The 16,638-nt window shown below is 46.2% G+C and overlaps 1 protein-coding gene across 1 annotated transcript in view; it reads right to left on the bottom strand.

Annotated features, from left to right (window-relative positions):
• Positions 1-1,490: 1,490 nt before the first annotated feature.
• HTR3B (5-hydroxytryptamine receptor 3B) overlaps positions 1,491-16,638 on the bottom strand; it is a 39,567-nt gene continuing 24,419 nt past the window's right edge. The window contains exons 3-9 of the mRNA XM_012470636.2: positions 16,365-16,409; positions 15,924-16,033; positions 15,329-15,498; positions 14,713-14,870; positions 4,887-5,097; positions 3,689-3,871; positions 1,491-2,554 (exon numbers count right to left, since the gene is read on the bottom strand). Of these exons, the coding sequence (XP_012326059.1) occupies positions 2,319-2,554; positions 3,689-3,871; positions 4,887-5,097; positions 14,713-14,870; positions 15,329-15,498; positions 15,924-16,033; positions 16,365-16,409 (1,113 nt within the window). The 3' untranslated portion in view covers positions 1,491-2,318. The remainder of the gene's footprint in view (positions 2,555-3,688; positions 3,872-4,886; positions 5,098-14,712; positions 14,871-15,328; positions 15,499-15,923; positions 16,034-16,364; positions 16,410-16,638) is intronic.

The following is a 16,638-nucleotide window of genomic DNA, read 5'->3' as shown; positions in this document are numbered from 1 at the left end:
GACTTTGAGTAGAGCAGATTACTGGCTATAGTGTGGGTGGGCCTCACCCAATCAGTTGAAGGCCTTATTAGAAAAAGACTCACCTTCCTGGAAGAAGAGGAAATTCTGCCACTTTTGGACTCAAACTGCAACTCTTCTCCAGGTCTCCAGCCTGCCAGCCTACTCTACAGATTCTGGACTTGCTAAACCTCCAGAATCACATGAATGTTACAGATTGAAATGTGTCCCCTCTGTCTGCTGCCCACCACCCCAAAATTCATATGCTGACATCCTAACCCCCAGTACCTCAGAATATGACTGTGTTTGAACATAGGGCCTTGAAAAAGTAATGAACGTTTAAAGAGGTCACTAGGGGGCTGGGTGCGGTGGCTCACGCCTGTAATCCCAGCACTTTGGGAGGCCGAGGCGGGTGGATCACAAGGTCAAGAGATCGAGATCATCCTGGCCAACATGGTGAAACTCCATCTCTACTAAAAATACAAAAAATTAGCTGGGCATGGTGGTGCGTGCCTGTAATCCCAGCTACTCAGGAGGCTGAGGCAGGAGAATTGCCTGAACCCAGGAGGCAGAGGTTGCGGTGAGCCGAGATCGCGCCATTGCACTCCAGCCTGAGTAACGAGCGAAACTCCGTCAAAAAAAAAAAAAAAAAAAAAAAAAGAGGTCACTAGGATGGACCCTAAGCCAACATGACTGGTGCCTTAGTTAGAGGAGGAAATTTGGATGCAGAGATGAGCAGGCACAGAGGAAAGGTCACATGAAAACAGCAAGAAGACAGCAGCCTGCAAGCTGAGGACAGGGCTCAGAAAAAGCCCACGTGTTGGCACTTTGATCTTGGGCTTCCAGCTTCCCAACTGGTGAGAAAATCAATCTCTCTTAAAGCCACTTAGTGTGTAATATTTTATTGTGGCAACACTAGCTGACTAGTTCAGGGACAGTGGATTATAATTTCCTTGAAGCAAAGGACCATGGGCTATGCCTGTCCTCCCACCCATGCATTGCCCCTGGCGTGTGAACCAAATGATGTGCTAGACTGCGCTTAGAAGCCTTGGCACCGGGGTTCTGTCCGGTGGGGATACACTGCGCTGAAGAGGCACAGGAAGAGGGTGGCAGCAGTGGACTTAGCTGGGAAGTAGTAACAAGAGCCTCAAAAGGTGAGGGATATGGCAAGAAGTTTCTTATTTTATTTCATTTTGTTTTTTTGAGATGGAATCTGGCTCTGTCACCCAGGTTTGAGTGCAGTGGCACAATCTCAGCTCACTGCAACCTCCACCTTCCGGGTTCAAGCAATTCTCCTGCCTCAGCCTCCCGAGTAGCTGAGATTACAGGTGTGTGCCACCATGCCCAGCTAATTTTTGTATTTTTAGTAAAGATGGGGTTTCACCATGTTGGCCAGGCTGGTCTCGAACTCCTGACCTCAAATGATCCACCTGCCTTGGCCTCCCAAAGTGCTGGGATTACAGGCGTGAGCCCCTGCGCCCGGCCATGGCAGGAGTTTTATGCTGTAATTGGTTGGTACCAGGTTGACCATGGGAATCAAATCAAGTGAATAATAATCTGTGCTGACTTATTTAGAATTCTCTGGTGTACCTAACTTAATGCCTAGGACTTAATCAATACTCAGTAAAGGTTTTGTTGAATGAGTGACTGAATAAATGGCGAAGGCAGGGCTGGAAGATGGCGCCATCTTACACTTAAAAAAAAAAACTGCTTAAGCATACATATATGCATGTTTGTGCCTAGACATTTTCTGAAAGAAATTACTAATGGTGGTTACTTTGAGTGAGTGGACTGGGATAAGAAGGGAGGTTTACTTTTTTACCGTATACCTCATCCTGTTTATACATTTTCATCATGAATGCATGATTCTTGGGTCACATAGCAGACTATTAGATATATGAACCTGGACTCAATGGAGAGGCAATGAAGATGGATAGCTTTTTATGTTATTTTTTTGAGATAGGATCTTGCTCTGTCGCCCAGCCTGGAGTGCAGTGGTGCAATCATGGCTCACTGCAACCTTGAAGTCCTGGGCTCAAGCAATCCTCCCACCTCAACCTCCCAAGTAGCTGAGACTACAGGCATGAGCCACTATGCCCAGCTATTTATTTATTTATTGGTAGAGATGGGGGTCTCACGATGTTGCCCAGGCTTGTCTCGAACTCCTAGACTCACACAATCTCTCCTGCCGGGGCCTCCAAAGCACGGGGACTATAGACGAGCCACCACACCCGACCCAGAAAGCTTTTTAACCCACTGTTACTCCCCTCCTCTCTGCCTTAAGTGCCAGCACAATTGTTGAGCTCAGAACACTTCGGTCTTCACACGCCGCCCCACAGTGCCCAGAGGGAGCACAGAGTGATGGTGTAGAGCCCCAGCATGAAAAGGTAGCTTCGGAAGAGCAGTTGGTCAAAGCGGCACAGGAGCGCCAGCCACTCTACCTCCTGTTGGTCTGTCTGCTCCTGAGTTTGGAGGTAGTTGCTGATAGATCGAAGCTGGGCGCAGACTTCCTTCAGGGTCTCTGACTGGGCCAGGTGCTCTCCATAGAGTGAGGACTCTGCATGATGGAGGAAAACACCCTGGGTGAGCCAGGGACTACCAAGACCCACCTGGACTTTCTCATGAAGCTGATGGCCTCATCCTTCAAGGAAAGTTGTGGGTGGAACTGAGCAGTGGGTTGGGTTTGGGTGGGGTACTCTCCCCACCCGATTAGGGGAAGCAAGGCTATACTGCAGGAGGCCTCGGAGAACACGTCAGAGCTGTATTATATAACCAGGGTGTATGTGTGCTAGATCCGTTCAGGAGATTTGCTCCGCTAGAGGTCAGCCCAAATGGACTCAGTAGCTTTAGGGGCTGGGATTATTCTTATACTTGTTCACATTAAGCAACTAGAACCTAAATATACATGAGTTCCGCGTGTGCGTGTGTGCATGTACATGCCAGCACTTCACTATGCTGAAATCAATGGCTCAGTTACTTTGGGTATTTGGTTGAAATTGGGGATAAAAACAAACAAGTTGGGCACTGTGGCTCACATGTGTAATCCCAGCTCTGGGAGGCTGAGGCGGGCGGATCACCTGAGGTCATGAGTTTGAGACTAGCTTGGCCAACACGGTGAAACCCTGTCTCTACTAAAAATACAAAAATTAGCCAGGCATGGTGGCACATGCCTGTAGTCCTGGCTACTCAGGAGGCTGAGGCAGGAGAGTAGCTTGAGCCTGAGAGGCAGAGGCCGCAGTGAGCTGAGATTGCACCACTGCACTCAAGCCTGGGCAACAGAGCAAGACTCCATCAAAACAAACAAAGAGAACTGAGGGCCTGACCTTCAAGCCAAAATTAGGCTTTCAGCTGAGCACAGTGGCTCACATCTGCAATCTCAGCACTTTGGGAGGCTAAGGAGGGAAGATAACCTGAGCCTAGGAGTTCGAGACCAGCCTGGGCAACATGGCGAAACCCCGTCTCAAAAAACCAAACCAAAACAAACAAAAAAAACAACAAAATGAGACTTTCTAGAAAGCCAGCAGGAGACATCCTTCAGTCTCCAGAGAGAGCATATAAAACGCTGCACCCAGGCTAAGAAGCAGCTGTTTCAGATTTTTCACATAGGCCAACAGTACCTAGTACATCACCACAGGAATGAATTTTGAAGGTGATCAAGCCAGACGGGAGAAACACAAGGCTCCTGACACACCTGTTACCGCAGCACCCTGGGCCCTGGGTTCCACTCTAGTCCCGTCAGCGTTGGTGTCCCCTCGGAGGCACGAGAAGGGCTGCTCCTGCCCACCACACCGCTCACTGTGGAGGAATCTGACCAACACGATGGACTTAGCTAAGCTGAGAACCAAGAAGGCCATGCAGACCGTGAAGAAGTACCCTGAGAGAAGCCAGAAGAGGTGCAGTTAGCCCCCAGTCTAAAATGCAGCATCAGATTTTTTTGCCTTTAGGGACGGGGTCTTGCTCTGTTGCCCAGGCTGGAGTGCAGTGGTACAATTATGGCTCACTGCAGGCTTAACCTATTGGGCTAAAATGATTCTCCCACCTCAGCCTCCTGAATACCTGGGACTACAGGCACACACCACCACAGTAGGCTAATTTTTTTTATTTTTTGTAGAGACAAGGCCTCACTATGTTGTCTTGAACTCTTGCATTCAAGCAATCCTCCCACCTCAGCCTCCCAAAGTGTTGTGATTATGGGTATGAGCCACTGCACCTGGCCCCCTCCCCTCCCCACCCCTCCCCTCCCCTTCCCTCCTCTCTCCTATCCTTCTTTTTTTTGAGACAGGGTCTTGCTCTGTCACTCAGACTGGAGGGCACTGGTGGGATCATAGCTCACTGCAGACTCAAACTTTTAGGCTCAAGCAATGCTCCTGCCTCAGCTTCCTGAAAAGCTGAAATCAATGGCTCACTTTGGGTAATTGGTTGAAATTGGGGATAAAAACAAATAGGCTGGGTGCAGTGGCTCACACCTGTAATCCCAGCACTTTGAGAGGCTGAGGTGGGCTGATCACCCGAGGTCAGGAGTTCCAGACCAGTCTGGACAACACGGTAAAACCTTGTCTCTACTAAAAATACAAAAATTAGCTGGGCATGGTGGTGACACACCCGTAATCCCAGCTACTCAGGAGGCTAAGCAGGAGAATTGCTCGAGCCCAGGGGGTGGAGGTTGCAATGAGTACACACTGAATGCCCTGTTGATTTTTTAAATTCTTAGCAGAGATAAGGTCTCACTATGTTGCCCAGGCTGGTCTTGAACTCCTGAGCTCAAGTGATCCTCCAGCCTCGGCCTCCCAAACTGCTGATATTATAGGCGTGAGCCACCACGCCTGGCCAGCATCAGATCTTTGACAGGTCATATAAGATGAGTGTCCAGTAACCCCAAGACTGCTTACCAATCAGAGGGGTGCTCCCTGCACTCCGTGGCACCTGGTCGGACATGTTGACCCTGAAGACGGTGTAGCCCACCAGCATACTGGTCTTGAACACAATCCTGGCTCGGCAGTTTAGTGGCAGGTAGAAGCTCCCCAGGTCCACCAGCATGAGAAAGATGCTGGGAATCAGCAGCTTCACGACGTAGACGAGGGGGTGCCTGCGCATCACCACCTGGCCAGGGACAAGCAATCTGATGAAAAGAGAATCTAGGCCAGCAGACTCAGATCTGGCTAAATTCAAAGCCAGGAAAGCTTTCTGAAGTTCCAACGTCTTTGCATAATGTAAAAAAGTTCTGTGTAATTTATCTTAGAAATATGTTTGAGGTTACTTTGTGGTTTAGAAAAGAGAAAAAATCCTTTAAGTTTTACATAGCACTATTATTAATATATTAATAATTATAATAAGCAGCAGCAGCTAGCATTTACTTACCACTTGCTGTGTGACAGGACCAGACTCAGTGGTTCATAAACTTAACCTATTCAGTCTTCACAACTTTAAGGCTGGGTATCATTAACTTCATTTTACAAATGAGGAAACTGAGTTTCAAAGAGGTTGAGTTCCTTGTTTAAACTCACACAGCTAGTAAGTGAGAAACTGTTTCAAAACTAAAATTTTCCTTCTGAAACCACTTATGCAATGTATTGTATTACTTGTGTGTTTGTGTGTGTGATAGAATTTCCCTCTTGTTGTCCAGGCTGGAGTGCAATGGTGAAATCTCAGCTCAACCTCCACCTCCCCAGTTCAAGCAGTTCTCCTGCCTCAGCCTCTTGAGTAGCTGGGACTATAGGCACACATCACGATGCCTGGCTTTTTTGTATTTTTAGTAGAGGTGGGGTTTCACCATGTTGGCCAGGCTGGTCTTGAACTCTTAACCTCAGGTAATACACCTGCCTCAGCCTCCCAAAGTGCTGGGATTACAGGCTTGAGCCACCGCACCTGGCCTATTGTATTACTTTTTGGTTTAATCTATCTCCTTAGCACCTGTGTGCCTATCATTCTCGGCAGGAAAAATTGCACAGTTAAATTGGGAAGTTTGAAGAGGGCTCAATTAAGAGACTGTTTGCAAGGTGTGAGCATGCTATAGGGAAATCACAAGATGGAGGGCAGACCCTAGGGCTTTTGGGGGACTGGGTGAGCTATTATCACCCTTAGGTCTGAAGGAGCCAAGGGCTGGAGTGGTGACTAGACCTGAAGAGAAAGCTGTGCAGAGGCTACCAGATAAGACCTATGGCTTCTCTTAGCCTGCCTGGTGTTGACTCCACTGGGAGGGAAATGGAGAGCTAAGTACCCCCACTCGCCCTCCTCCCTTCTCCCATCTCCTGCCACTACTTTCCCGGCCCACCCTCTCTCCCCACTGGCCAAACATGACCAGGGGTCCCATCTTTGCAAGCCACAGCTCAGTCTCCAGGAGCACAGATGTGGGGGGTGAAGGAGTGGGTCTCAGTGGGGGCCGCCTGAAGTTGTCCTGCTGGCCTGCACTGTGCTGACCACACAGAGCTGCTGGGTGGCTCTTGTAGCTTGGAATTTGAGCCATAAAACTACTATTGTTGCCATGTTTTTTTTTTTTTGAGATGGAGTCTTGCTCTGTCATCCAGATTGGAGTGCAGTGGCGCAATCTCCACTTACTGCTACCTCCACCTCCTGGGTTCAAGCAATTCTCCCGCCTCAGCATCTTGAGTAGCTGGGATTACAGGCCTGCACCACCACACCTGGTAATTTTTTTGTATTTTTAGTAGAGACAGGGTTTCACTATGTTGGCCAGGATGGTCTTGAACTCCTGACATTGTGATCCACTCATCTTGGCCTCCGAAAGTGCTGGGATTATAGTCGTGAGCCACTGCGCCCGGCCTTGTTGCCATTTTTTATACCTCACTTCTTTGAGATGATGATGGAAAGTGTCTTTAATAAGCACATACTGTATTCTCATCCTTCCTAAAGAGAAATGAGTGAACGGCAGGGCTGCTTCCCCACTATGGCCTGGACTGTCATCTCATCCCATCGCTGGGGTAATGATAATCCCCCAAGGGGCCAAAAATAAGACCTAACTTATAGTGGGTATTCAATAAATATTTATTGAACAAATAAGTATTCCTGGGCCCTTTGCTCTTGGATGTGGACAAAAATAACATTTGATATCTCCCATTTCTCTGATTCACCAAACAATGAACTGCTCACTACGTATCAGACAGTGTGCTGGACACTTTCACACATACGGTGTGATTTATTTAATCCTCACTGCAAACTTGGTAGGTAATAGCCTCCACTTTATAGATTTTCAAAAGGAAAGCTCAGCCCCCTTAAGTGAGTAAGTTGAGTAAAGGACAGAGCTGGGATGTGCCCCCACATCTTCCGATTCCAAGCTCCTTCCCAGGACAGGATAACTACAACTCTTGACCTGACTAGACCTCTGAGTTGAGTGCAGCGTTCTTCTCCTTCATCCCCATTCCCGCTAGAGAAGAGTATCACAAAGAAATGAGCCAGGGCAGAGATGGAGTGCAGAGGCCAGCGATGGAGCAGGAGGTGCTGGAGGAAGAGCTTGGCTAGGGGAGATGAAACATCACCTTGCTGATGAGAGTGGGGGCTCTCCAGTCATTGGGTCTGGGAGCACATCCCGACTCTGTGGAGCTTGGCAGCCCAGAGTTCTTTGGCAGATTGTTGTCTGGCTGTTGCCGTTCACATTAAACCATAATTGGCTGCAAATACCTAAACCAGAGCGAAGCTCACTGCTTTGCAATAATTTGGTTAAAACACATTTCTAATACTTTCATTTCATCTCAATAATACCAAAAAAAAAAAAAGAAAAGAAAAGAAAACACATTTCTACCAAAGTGCAGTCAACAAGAAAAGCAACAACAAAATAACTGTCATCAGCCTGCCCCCATCTAGCTCCTGTCACCATGCAGTGACTGAGATGGCTGTGGGTAGGCGGGGCAGGAAAGAGGGAGTCGAGTGGCCAGAGTCCATGGGGGTTTTGTGTTGTGGCCCACTCTGAGCTATTGGTGATCTGGCCTTGTGGGGTCAGGGTGAGGGGATGACCACGCCTGCTGACTCTGGAGGGTAGAAACGGGAATGCTCCCTAGAGACTTCATGGCAAATACTACACGAAGGGGAAGAAAAATATAAGCAAAGTGCAAGAAGGCATGTTGGTTAAGCAGAAAGAGCCCAGACTCAAAATCAAGGAGACAGGATGGGTGTGGTGGCTTATGCCTGTAATCCCAGCACTTTGGGAGGCCAAGGCGGTAGATCACTTGAGGTCAGGTGTTTGAGACCAGCCTGACCAACATAGTCAAACCCCATCTCTACTAAAAATACAAAAATCAGCCAGGTGTGGTGGCACATGCCTGTAATCCCAGCTACTCAGGAGGCTGAGGCAGGAGAATGGTTTGAACCAGGGAGGTGGAAGTTGCAGTGAGCCGAGATCACGCCATTGCACTCCAGCCTGGGTAACAAGAGTGAAACTCCGTCTCAAAAAAAAAGTCCCTATGTCAAGAACACCTATGTCAAGCTGAGATGTCCCTATGTCAAGCTGAGATGACATCTCTCTACCCAGAGGCTGATATGACAGCAAATCTAAGTCTGGGACAGAGCTGGACATGGGTGGTGCGGCCCCTCAAGGTCCCTGATTTCCAAGAAAGCACAGCTTTTTCAGACCACATGATCCCCGAGAAATCAGCTGAGGAAGAGGTGTGGGAAGAGCTGAGAGGTTAGAAGGTAGGCGGGCTTCACGGATATGCAGCCAGTGTCGTCATACAGAGCCTGCTCTTGAAAGGACCCTGCACTTGGTTTAGTGCTCCACTGGTGCTATTTTGAAATTCTTAATACTGTTTGAATCAGGGGTCCTGCATTTTCATTTTTCACTAAGCCCTGCATATTATGTAGCTGACCCTTTCAGAAAGATCGTCCTCACTGGATGTCAACAGTAAATGAAGGCAGAGGGAAAAGACTCAGGGACAAGGGTGGACAATTAGCTTCTGCTGTAACATAAAACAAAGACATCTCTTGACTTTTTGGCCTTATAGAATCATAAAGCTAGATAGCCTCCTGAGTAGCTGAGATTACTGGCGCTGGCCACCATGTCCAGCTAATTTTTGTATTTTTAGTAGAAAAATACAAATTTTTTTATTTTTAATTTTTGTATTTTTAGTAGGAAAAAAAATTTGTATTTTTGTATTTTTAGGGGTTTCATGATGTTGGTCAGGCCAGTCTCGAACTCCTGCCTCGGCCTCCCAAAGTGCCAGGATTAAGGCATGAGCCACTGCTCCAGGCCGGGACTAATTTCTCTGCAAACCCAGTGCAGCCTAAAGAAACTCTAATTTCATCACACAGTTTTCAGAAATTTGTTGTTTATCTCATTGGATCATCAGAGCCCTTTATTCCTTTGTTCAATAAACATTAATTGAGCGTGAAGAGGTTGTTTGGTACTATCCTAAATACTGAAGTTAGTACCATTAATAAGACAGTTCCCTGCCCTTATCCCATCTTGTAGGATCAGGAACCCGATTCTGGTGATTGAGTGTTTCACAAGTCTGTTGGGGGAGAGAAATTTTGCCCCAGAATGGACCATAATCGGGGTCCATACCTGCTTTAGCTAATCTAAACAATGAGACTTGAGACTTTTCGAGTTTATATTAAGAGGATATTTTGGACTTAGAGTTGACACTGGAATGATGCTGGGTTAAACTTTGGGGGATGTTGGGATGGGGCTGGATGTATTTAACACGTGGAGCAGAAGTGAATCTCGTGTGGCAGCCTCTGCTAGGTTGAAGAGGGCCCCCAATAATTCATATCTTTCCCGGAACCTCAGAATGTGACCTTATTTGGAAACGAGATCACTGAAGATGTACTAAAGTAGGATGAGGTCACACTGGAGTCGGGTGGGCTCTTAGTCCGATGTGACTGGAGTTATGATAAGAAAAGAAGAGACACACAAGGAGAAGGCTGCGTAAGACAGAGGCAGAGATGGGAGCAATGCATCTACCAGCCAAGGAACGCCAAGTGTTCCTGGCAACCACCAGGGGCCAGAGGAGAGGCAAGGAGCGGATTCTCCCTCAGAATGCCAGAAGGATCCAACCCTGCCCAAGTCTTGATTTCAGATTTACAGCCTGCACAACTGCAAGAACATGCACTTCTGTTGTTTTGAGCCACCCAGTTTGGGGCACTCTGCTAGGGCAGCCTTGTAACACCAATACACACGATTGGCCCAGTAATGCACAGTGGGCGAATGGCAAAGAACGGACTGGAACCTACTGCACTGCCTTTAGTTGTGTGTCAGCATGATGTAGGATTAGGCATGTAGTTTCTGGAGTCAAGTTGCCTGGGTTCAAGTCCAGGCTCCACCAGTCACCCTGAAGCCTCCTGTAAGTTACTTAACTTCTCTGCACCTGAATTCATCTATTTGTAAAATTGCAGATGCTTGGAGCACCCATCTCCTGGGGATGTGACGATTACAGGTATAAACTCTTAAAATGGTGCCTGGCATAGAGTAAGTGCTCAGCTTTGTGATTAGTGCTATTATGTCTCCCTGGGCAGATTTTTGGGATCCGTGGGGAGCCTTCATTTATTCATCTTTACGTCCTAAGTGTTCACCATGGACCCTGGCACATAATAAGAACTTGAAAGATGTTCACCGAATTGTACCGGAGTCTGGTCATAATGCTACTTTTAGTTCCAATGCAATGGGAGTGTGGAGTTAGCCCAAACAGGGGCTATCCTCTTGAGGTCAGTCTTTCTCAGGGCTGCCTCTCTTCAGATCATGCAAGAAGCAGTGACTCCTGCTTCTGCCGAGGAGAAGGCATGTCACCTGCTCAGTGAGACACTGCTCTCCGCAAAACTGCCCCTACCCACAGCCCATCATTTCTAATGGACTAAAGGAGCTGGTGCCTTTAAATTCCACAGAAAGGGAAGAGAAAGCACTTTAGTTTCAGTCCATGTTCTCCATTAGACACCCTTCAGGTGTTAGCAATATTATGCCACAATTTCATTATCCATTAAAGCCAGGTAATAATAAGTACACAAAGGTATTTGGAGCCTATTGATGTTAATGAAAGAGATCAATCTAATTCAGAATGTGTGTGTGGAGAGCTCCTTGGAGATGGAATAGGCCCCAAGGTTAGCCTCTAATTGCCTCCTTGATGGTAGACCCCACCAGTACTCAATTTCGCATGACCGTCTTTATGACATAGTTGGAATTTTGACGCCCAGACTCCGCTTCATACAGAAGCCCATTTTCCTCCTCTTCAAAGCCCCTCCCAGCATTCCCAACTCCGAAAGAACAGGAACATTGCTGCCATTTAGGCACCGGAGTCGAAGTTGCTTGCATCTGGACTATGGGTTGTGCCGGATTAGTAGGAAGTCAGTCTGTGATTCCCAAATCACTTGAGTGACCCAGAAAAAATATCTAGGACTCTAAATTCTCTCTGTCTCTCTCTCATATGATCTGCTGGCATTTAGAAGGATCTTGATCTTCTGTCAAGTTTATGAGCTGCATTCAGTAACTATCTCAATAAAGTTACTCTACCTAATCTAGAAAGGAAAATTATGAGAGAAAAAGAGGCTAAATGGAGCACCTTTCTTTCCCAAATGTCCCTTTGCATTTTCTAGGACACCCTGTGGGCACCCCAATTCCTGCCCAAACGAACACTTTACTTGGTGTGAAGATATCCGTGGTTGGGCTTGGTTTAGTTTCCACAGCTGTCCACCCTTTTCCATCCAACACGAGTTTCTAAATTATATTCCTGCCTCCTCCCACTTCTACCCTCATTCTTTAAAGAAAAAAAAAACACTGCCATGCAGAATGAAAAGCTCACCCTACTGTTTCTGGGAACCAGCACCTCCAATAATATGTTGGAGGAAACCTCCCCTCCCATGGCCGCTGGACCAAGTCCCAGGTGGCACACAGACATCTTTGTAGGAAGAAGTGCCTGTGTTCTGGGCCCCCTGTGGAATGTAGCCTGACTCCAAAGCATCCACGGTGTCCTCTGATAAACAATTCATGTCCCAAAGTCGGCAGCTATGATTGCACATTAGCTAAAACTCATAGGGCATCCGGAGGACTTGATTTAGTATAAATGGCAGCAGTGTACCTCAGGCCAAGGGCAATGATGAATTTAGAATAGATCATTGCTTCTCCTGCCTGTCCTACCTGTCCCCAACCTCCTACTGGGCAGCCTGGACTGAGAGGCAGCTGGCAATTAGATTAAGAGGAAATGGTCTTTTGCTATCAGGACACTGGCAGGCCCAGTGTTGACATAGAATCAGGCTCTAAATTTCACATCATTGGCCAAGGGCTGTTGAAGAAAACCCAGGTGACTTGGTTGCTAAATTCAGAGTGGGATGTCTGGTATGGAGTAAGAGAATACAATGAGCCTGGGTGCCGTTCACAGAGCAGAAATGGGAAGCCATGGAGACTGAACGAGGTTGGGAAGCAGAGAACCATGATAGTCTCTGAATCTACTTTTAGTCTTTCTACAGCTACAGAATTGCTCCTGAATCTGACTTCCTGCCCCACCAAATATGACTCTACTCAGGATTCTCTCCCTACTGTGCTCTTGAGAACCAGGGCGGAAGCCAGCCTTGCTATAAATAACCCATGTTCACCCTCAGGGCAGAGGGACCCATGGAAACATTCCAAGAGCATGAAATCAAATCACACCTGCCTCCAGCACGCTTCCACTTCAACACATACCCAGGGAGGAAGCATGGCAGTGAGGAGAGCAGAGGAACTGGACCATGGTTCTGAGATCCAGGGATGCCTCCCCTCCATTAAACAACCTTTTATCTGTCTCTGTTCATCATAATTAGAATGGAGATAGTATATAGAAAACCTTCAGCTGCTATGAACGAATCAACATTTAGGGTGAAGGAGGGTGACATATAATTACAAATAATAGCTGCTCTATGGAGACAGAGAGAGTGTGTGTGTGTGTGTGTGTGCGTGTGCACGTGTGCTTGTGCATGCAAGCACACGCCCTTGTTTACCTGCCCTGTCTCTCGTCCGTGTTTGTCTCCTGCGTGCAGTGTAGGTAATGGTGTGTGCAGTGTTCTCAGGAGCGCCTGGTAGGTGACTGTGTTCCACCTTGCATATGCTACTCCTTCACATTTCCCTTTAATGCTCTCCATTATTCGGGCTGCATTAATAATGTTTGCGGGCTGATATCTTTAAAATTAATGAGGTGTTTACTCCTAGCCAAGAAACTCATTGAAATTAAAAAAAAAAAAAAAAGCTTGCTTGTTTTCCTTCCCTTTTCCTCGCAAGAAAAGTGGACAAACAGGCCACAATGCAAGTTAAAACCAAGCAGAATTCTAGGCAAGAACCCAAAGCCCACTAGCAGGAGGTTATAGTTGCAGTTAGCTACTAGCCAGCATTATACATCACTCAGGTTCAAACCACAACTGTGTCTCAGAGGCCCAGATTTAACAAGAGCTTTGCTGGAAAGCTGTATACACCTTTAGCCAATGGAGGGATACCTGTAACCTCAATGAAAGTTTGTTTGTTTGTTCGTTTGTTTTTTGAGACAGAGTCTTGCTCTGTCACCCAGGCTGGAGTGCAGTGGTGGGATCTCGGCTCACTGCAACCTCCACCTCCCAGGTTCAAGTAATTCTCGTGTCTCAGCCTCCCAAGTATCTGGGATTAAAATTGCACACCACTATGCCCAGCAAATTTTTTATTTTTAGTAGAGATGGGGTTTCACCATGTTGGCCAGGCTGGTCTCTAACTCTTGATCTCAAATGATCCACCTGTCTTGGCCTCCCAAAGTTCTGGGATTATAGGCATGAGCCACCCCACCTACCAATAATAGTTAATTTCATCACCACCCCTTAGCATATCCATTGTCCACCTTAGTCCACTTTAAATTCTCCTTATTCCAAAGGTATGTTTTTAGGATAATTCATCTTGTGTGCAATCCTGACCTGCCTGTGGTTTCTATTTTTCAACTGAATCCATTACTTGGCATGAAGGACCACCCTCCCCTCATCACCACCACCACTAGCTGACTTTTTTGCGGAAAAGAAGAATGTACTGCTGAATACTAATGATGTAGTTTACCAGTTGTGTGAAACTGCTGCAGACCACATGTCAAAACAGTTTCCTAGGGGTCCAAAGAAGGGAGAATGGCTACCCCTGAGTACAAATCAGCAGGCTTCACTGTCCTGCACCCCACCATTCTCCAATTTCATGCCGGACAAATTTCCCTATGAACGATGCAGCCTAGGGCATTCCTAGGGGTGCATCAGAGAAGTGTGGGTTCCCACCATAATTTTGAGGGGAGTAATCGTTCCCTCTGATCCAGAAGCTACCAGTGGTCTTTCTGGATCTTATCAGCTAATCCCTTAAGCTTTTCAAGTTAATAATATTATCATATTATGCATCTGCATCTGGAATTAGTTAATAATTTACTCAATTAAAAAAATAGAACAATAGCGTTGATAAGAAAGTCTTCCCATTTGTTGTTGTTGTTGTGTGTGGGTTTGTGTGTTTTCTCTGAGTAGCAGTTAGAAGCCAGAATGTGAGTATGTGTTGAAATTCCTCCTGCTGCAGAGGGTGCTTCAGGCCTCTGGTGTCTGAATACCCTCCTCTCCTGTTATTCTGCAGGGGCCCAGCATCTCCCACTGAACCTCTGCTCTGTGAGATGCTGGAATGCGGGTGGATGTCAGAGCCCGCTGAAGTCCCTGTTCTTGGGTGATAATGAATGAGAACATGCAATAGAGTAGAAATTCCTCAGCCCAAGAGACAAGGCCAAAGGCTGTGGAGAAGCAGGCATCAGGGACAGGAAGGAAAGAACCTACATTAAACTGAATCTGTGCAAATTCTCCAGTGCTGCTCTGCAGGATGCTGTATGCGGAGGACACAGAAAGAAGTTCCCACTCACTGTCATTCAAATACGCCTTTTTGTCATGCTTAATATCTTCTGGGCTCCTCAGAAAGGCCAGGTCTACATCTTCCACTGCAAACAACAGGAACAATTGACTTTCCCAGAGAGAAAGAGATGCCAGTATCAATCCATTTTCCCAGCTCCCAATCTGAATTCCTTTTTCTCCTGCCCCCCTAGGCACAGTCTCATTGGCCTTATTTGAATTAGAGGGTAGGAAAGGGGAATGAAATCTTTCAAGTCATTTAAGGCTTGGAATCCACTCTCTGTAGAATGATGGAGCTTGCCTGCGATTTCTATAACATTATCCCTGGCAGTGGAGGCCTAACACTGTGTTTCCAGAACAACTGCAGCAGTGGGCTACGGCATCATACTTGGTCTGAATTACAGCAGGAGCCAAAAAAACTGCAAGAAGAGATTTTGATTTTTAAATAGCCAATTATCTGCAAGAATAAAATAGACCTGAAGATAATATAATATCATTTCATCTACATGCACCAACCTAGTATTGATGTGTATCTCTTGTGGTTTACCTGTATGCAGAATGCTATTGAAGGTTAGGCTGCAATTCTGGACATCAAATGGAAAAGCGTATGTCTCTAAACTGCATGCGGAGACCACCCGGATGGGCTTAGAGTTCTCAATGGTCCCAGATGAGTTCACATAAACATAGGGAAGGTCAGGGGATCTTTCAATGTCCACACTATACGAAACACAAGAGAACTTGTTGTCACAGAGAGAATGTTAGTCATTTCAAAACATAGACAAGCTGATCAGGAGATGGTAGTGACCATGAGACCCGGGACCAGCCTAGCCCTGCAAAAACAGAATTGCATTTTCCATGAGATGATTCACCCTGGCAAAGAGGAGCTTTTCAGCGACAGCCTCATAAGTTAACTCATTTACTGCTATAACGACACAGACGTAATGCGTAACCTCAACATTAGTAACCAGATCTGTATCTTAAATAATGTCAACACACGGCACTTCTAACCTGAATACTCCCAACAATATGCTCCTCTTCAACTTGAGAAGCAAAAATTAGCAACACTACTGAACGTAAGCAGCAACTGGCCTGACTATTCCAAGTAGTCTAAACCCCACAGAAATACACACTGGCACACTTACAACTCATTGATGATGATATCGGGGGCCCAGATGGCACTTAGAGGAAGGGAGATCTCTCTAATCTCATCAAACATGCTGGAGTTCCAGGATAAAAACTCATCATTCCAGACCTGTTAGGAGTAGCAAAAAAAAAAAAAAAGGTATCAAAATGGAGCAATGTCTGCCTCAATAAAGAACTAAAGAGACATTTGATTAATAATCCAATTTATCAGGCTCTTGGTTTTATTTGTTAGGAGAGAGACATCCCATCTGAATCCTAAAGATGGTAGCCCCAACCAGAAACCAGGGCCATACATCCTAAATGAATTATAATAAATTAGGTCTGCTGCGGATCTAATGAACTATAAATGCAAAGATAATACCTATTTCTTAAATAATTATATTTTGCAGCAAATTCAGATCAGGAGTCCTGTATATTTAGAAGGAAAAATAATTATTTACCTCTCGGTACCATACACTCATCTTTAATATTTGATTCTCTGCATCCTGCAAGGCAAAAAGAAAATCAATATCAAATCTTAGAATGTCAATAAATCAAAGGCCAATTCAGCAGTATGGCAATTCAGAGGAAGAAAATCAAATCTAACCAAATAATGCTGATATTAAAAACATTACCTAGACTCTTCAATACCTAGGTAGTGTCAGTTCTTACCATGCACACCTGTCGCTATGAGCTTTACTGTATTATCTATGGCAAAATGGCACTTTGCCTGCC

The sequence above is a fragment of the Aotus nancymaae genome, unplaced genomic scaffold (assembly GCF_030222135.1).
Source record: "Aotus nancymaae isolate 86718 unplaced genomic scaffold, 86718_ANA_hifiasm-v0.15.2.pri h1tg000012l, whole genome shotgun sequence".
NCBI lineage: Eukaryota > Metazoa > Chordata > Mammalia > Primates > Aotidae > Aotus > Aotus nancymaae.
The sequence above is the reverse complement of the archived record's forward strand: the minus strand, read 5'-3'. Positions and strand labels throughout refer to the sequence as shown.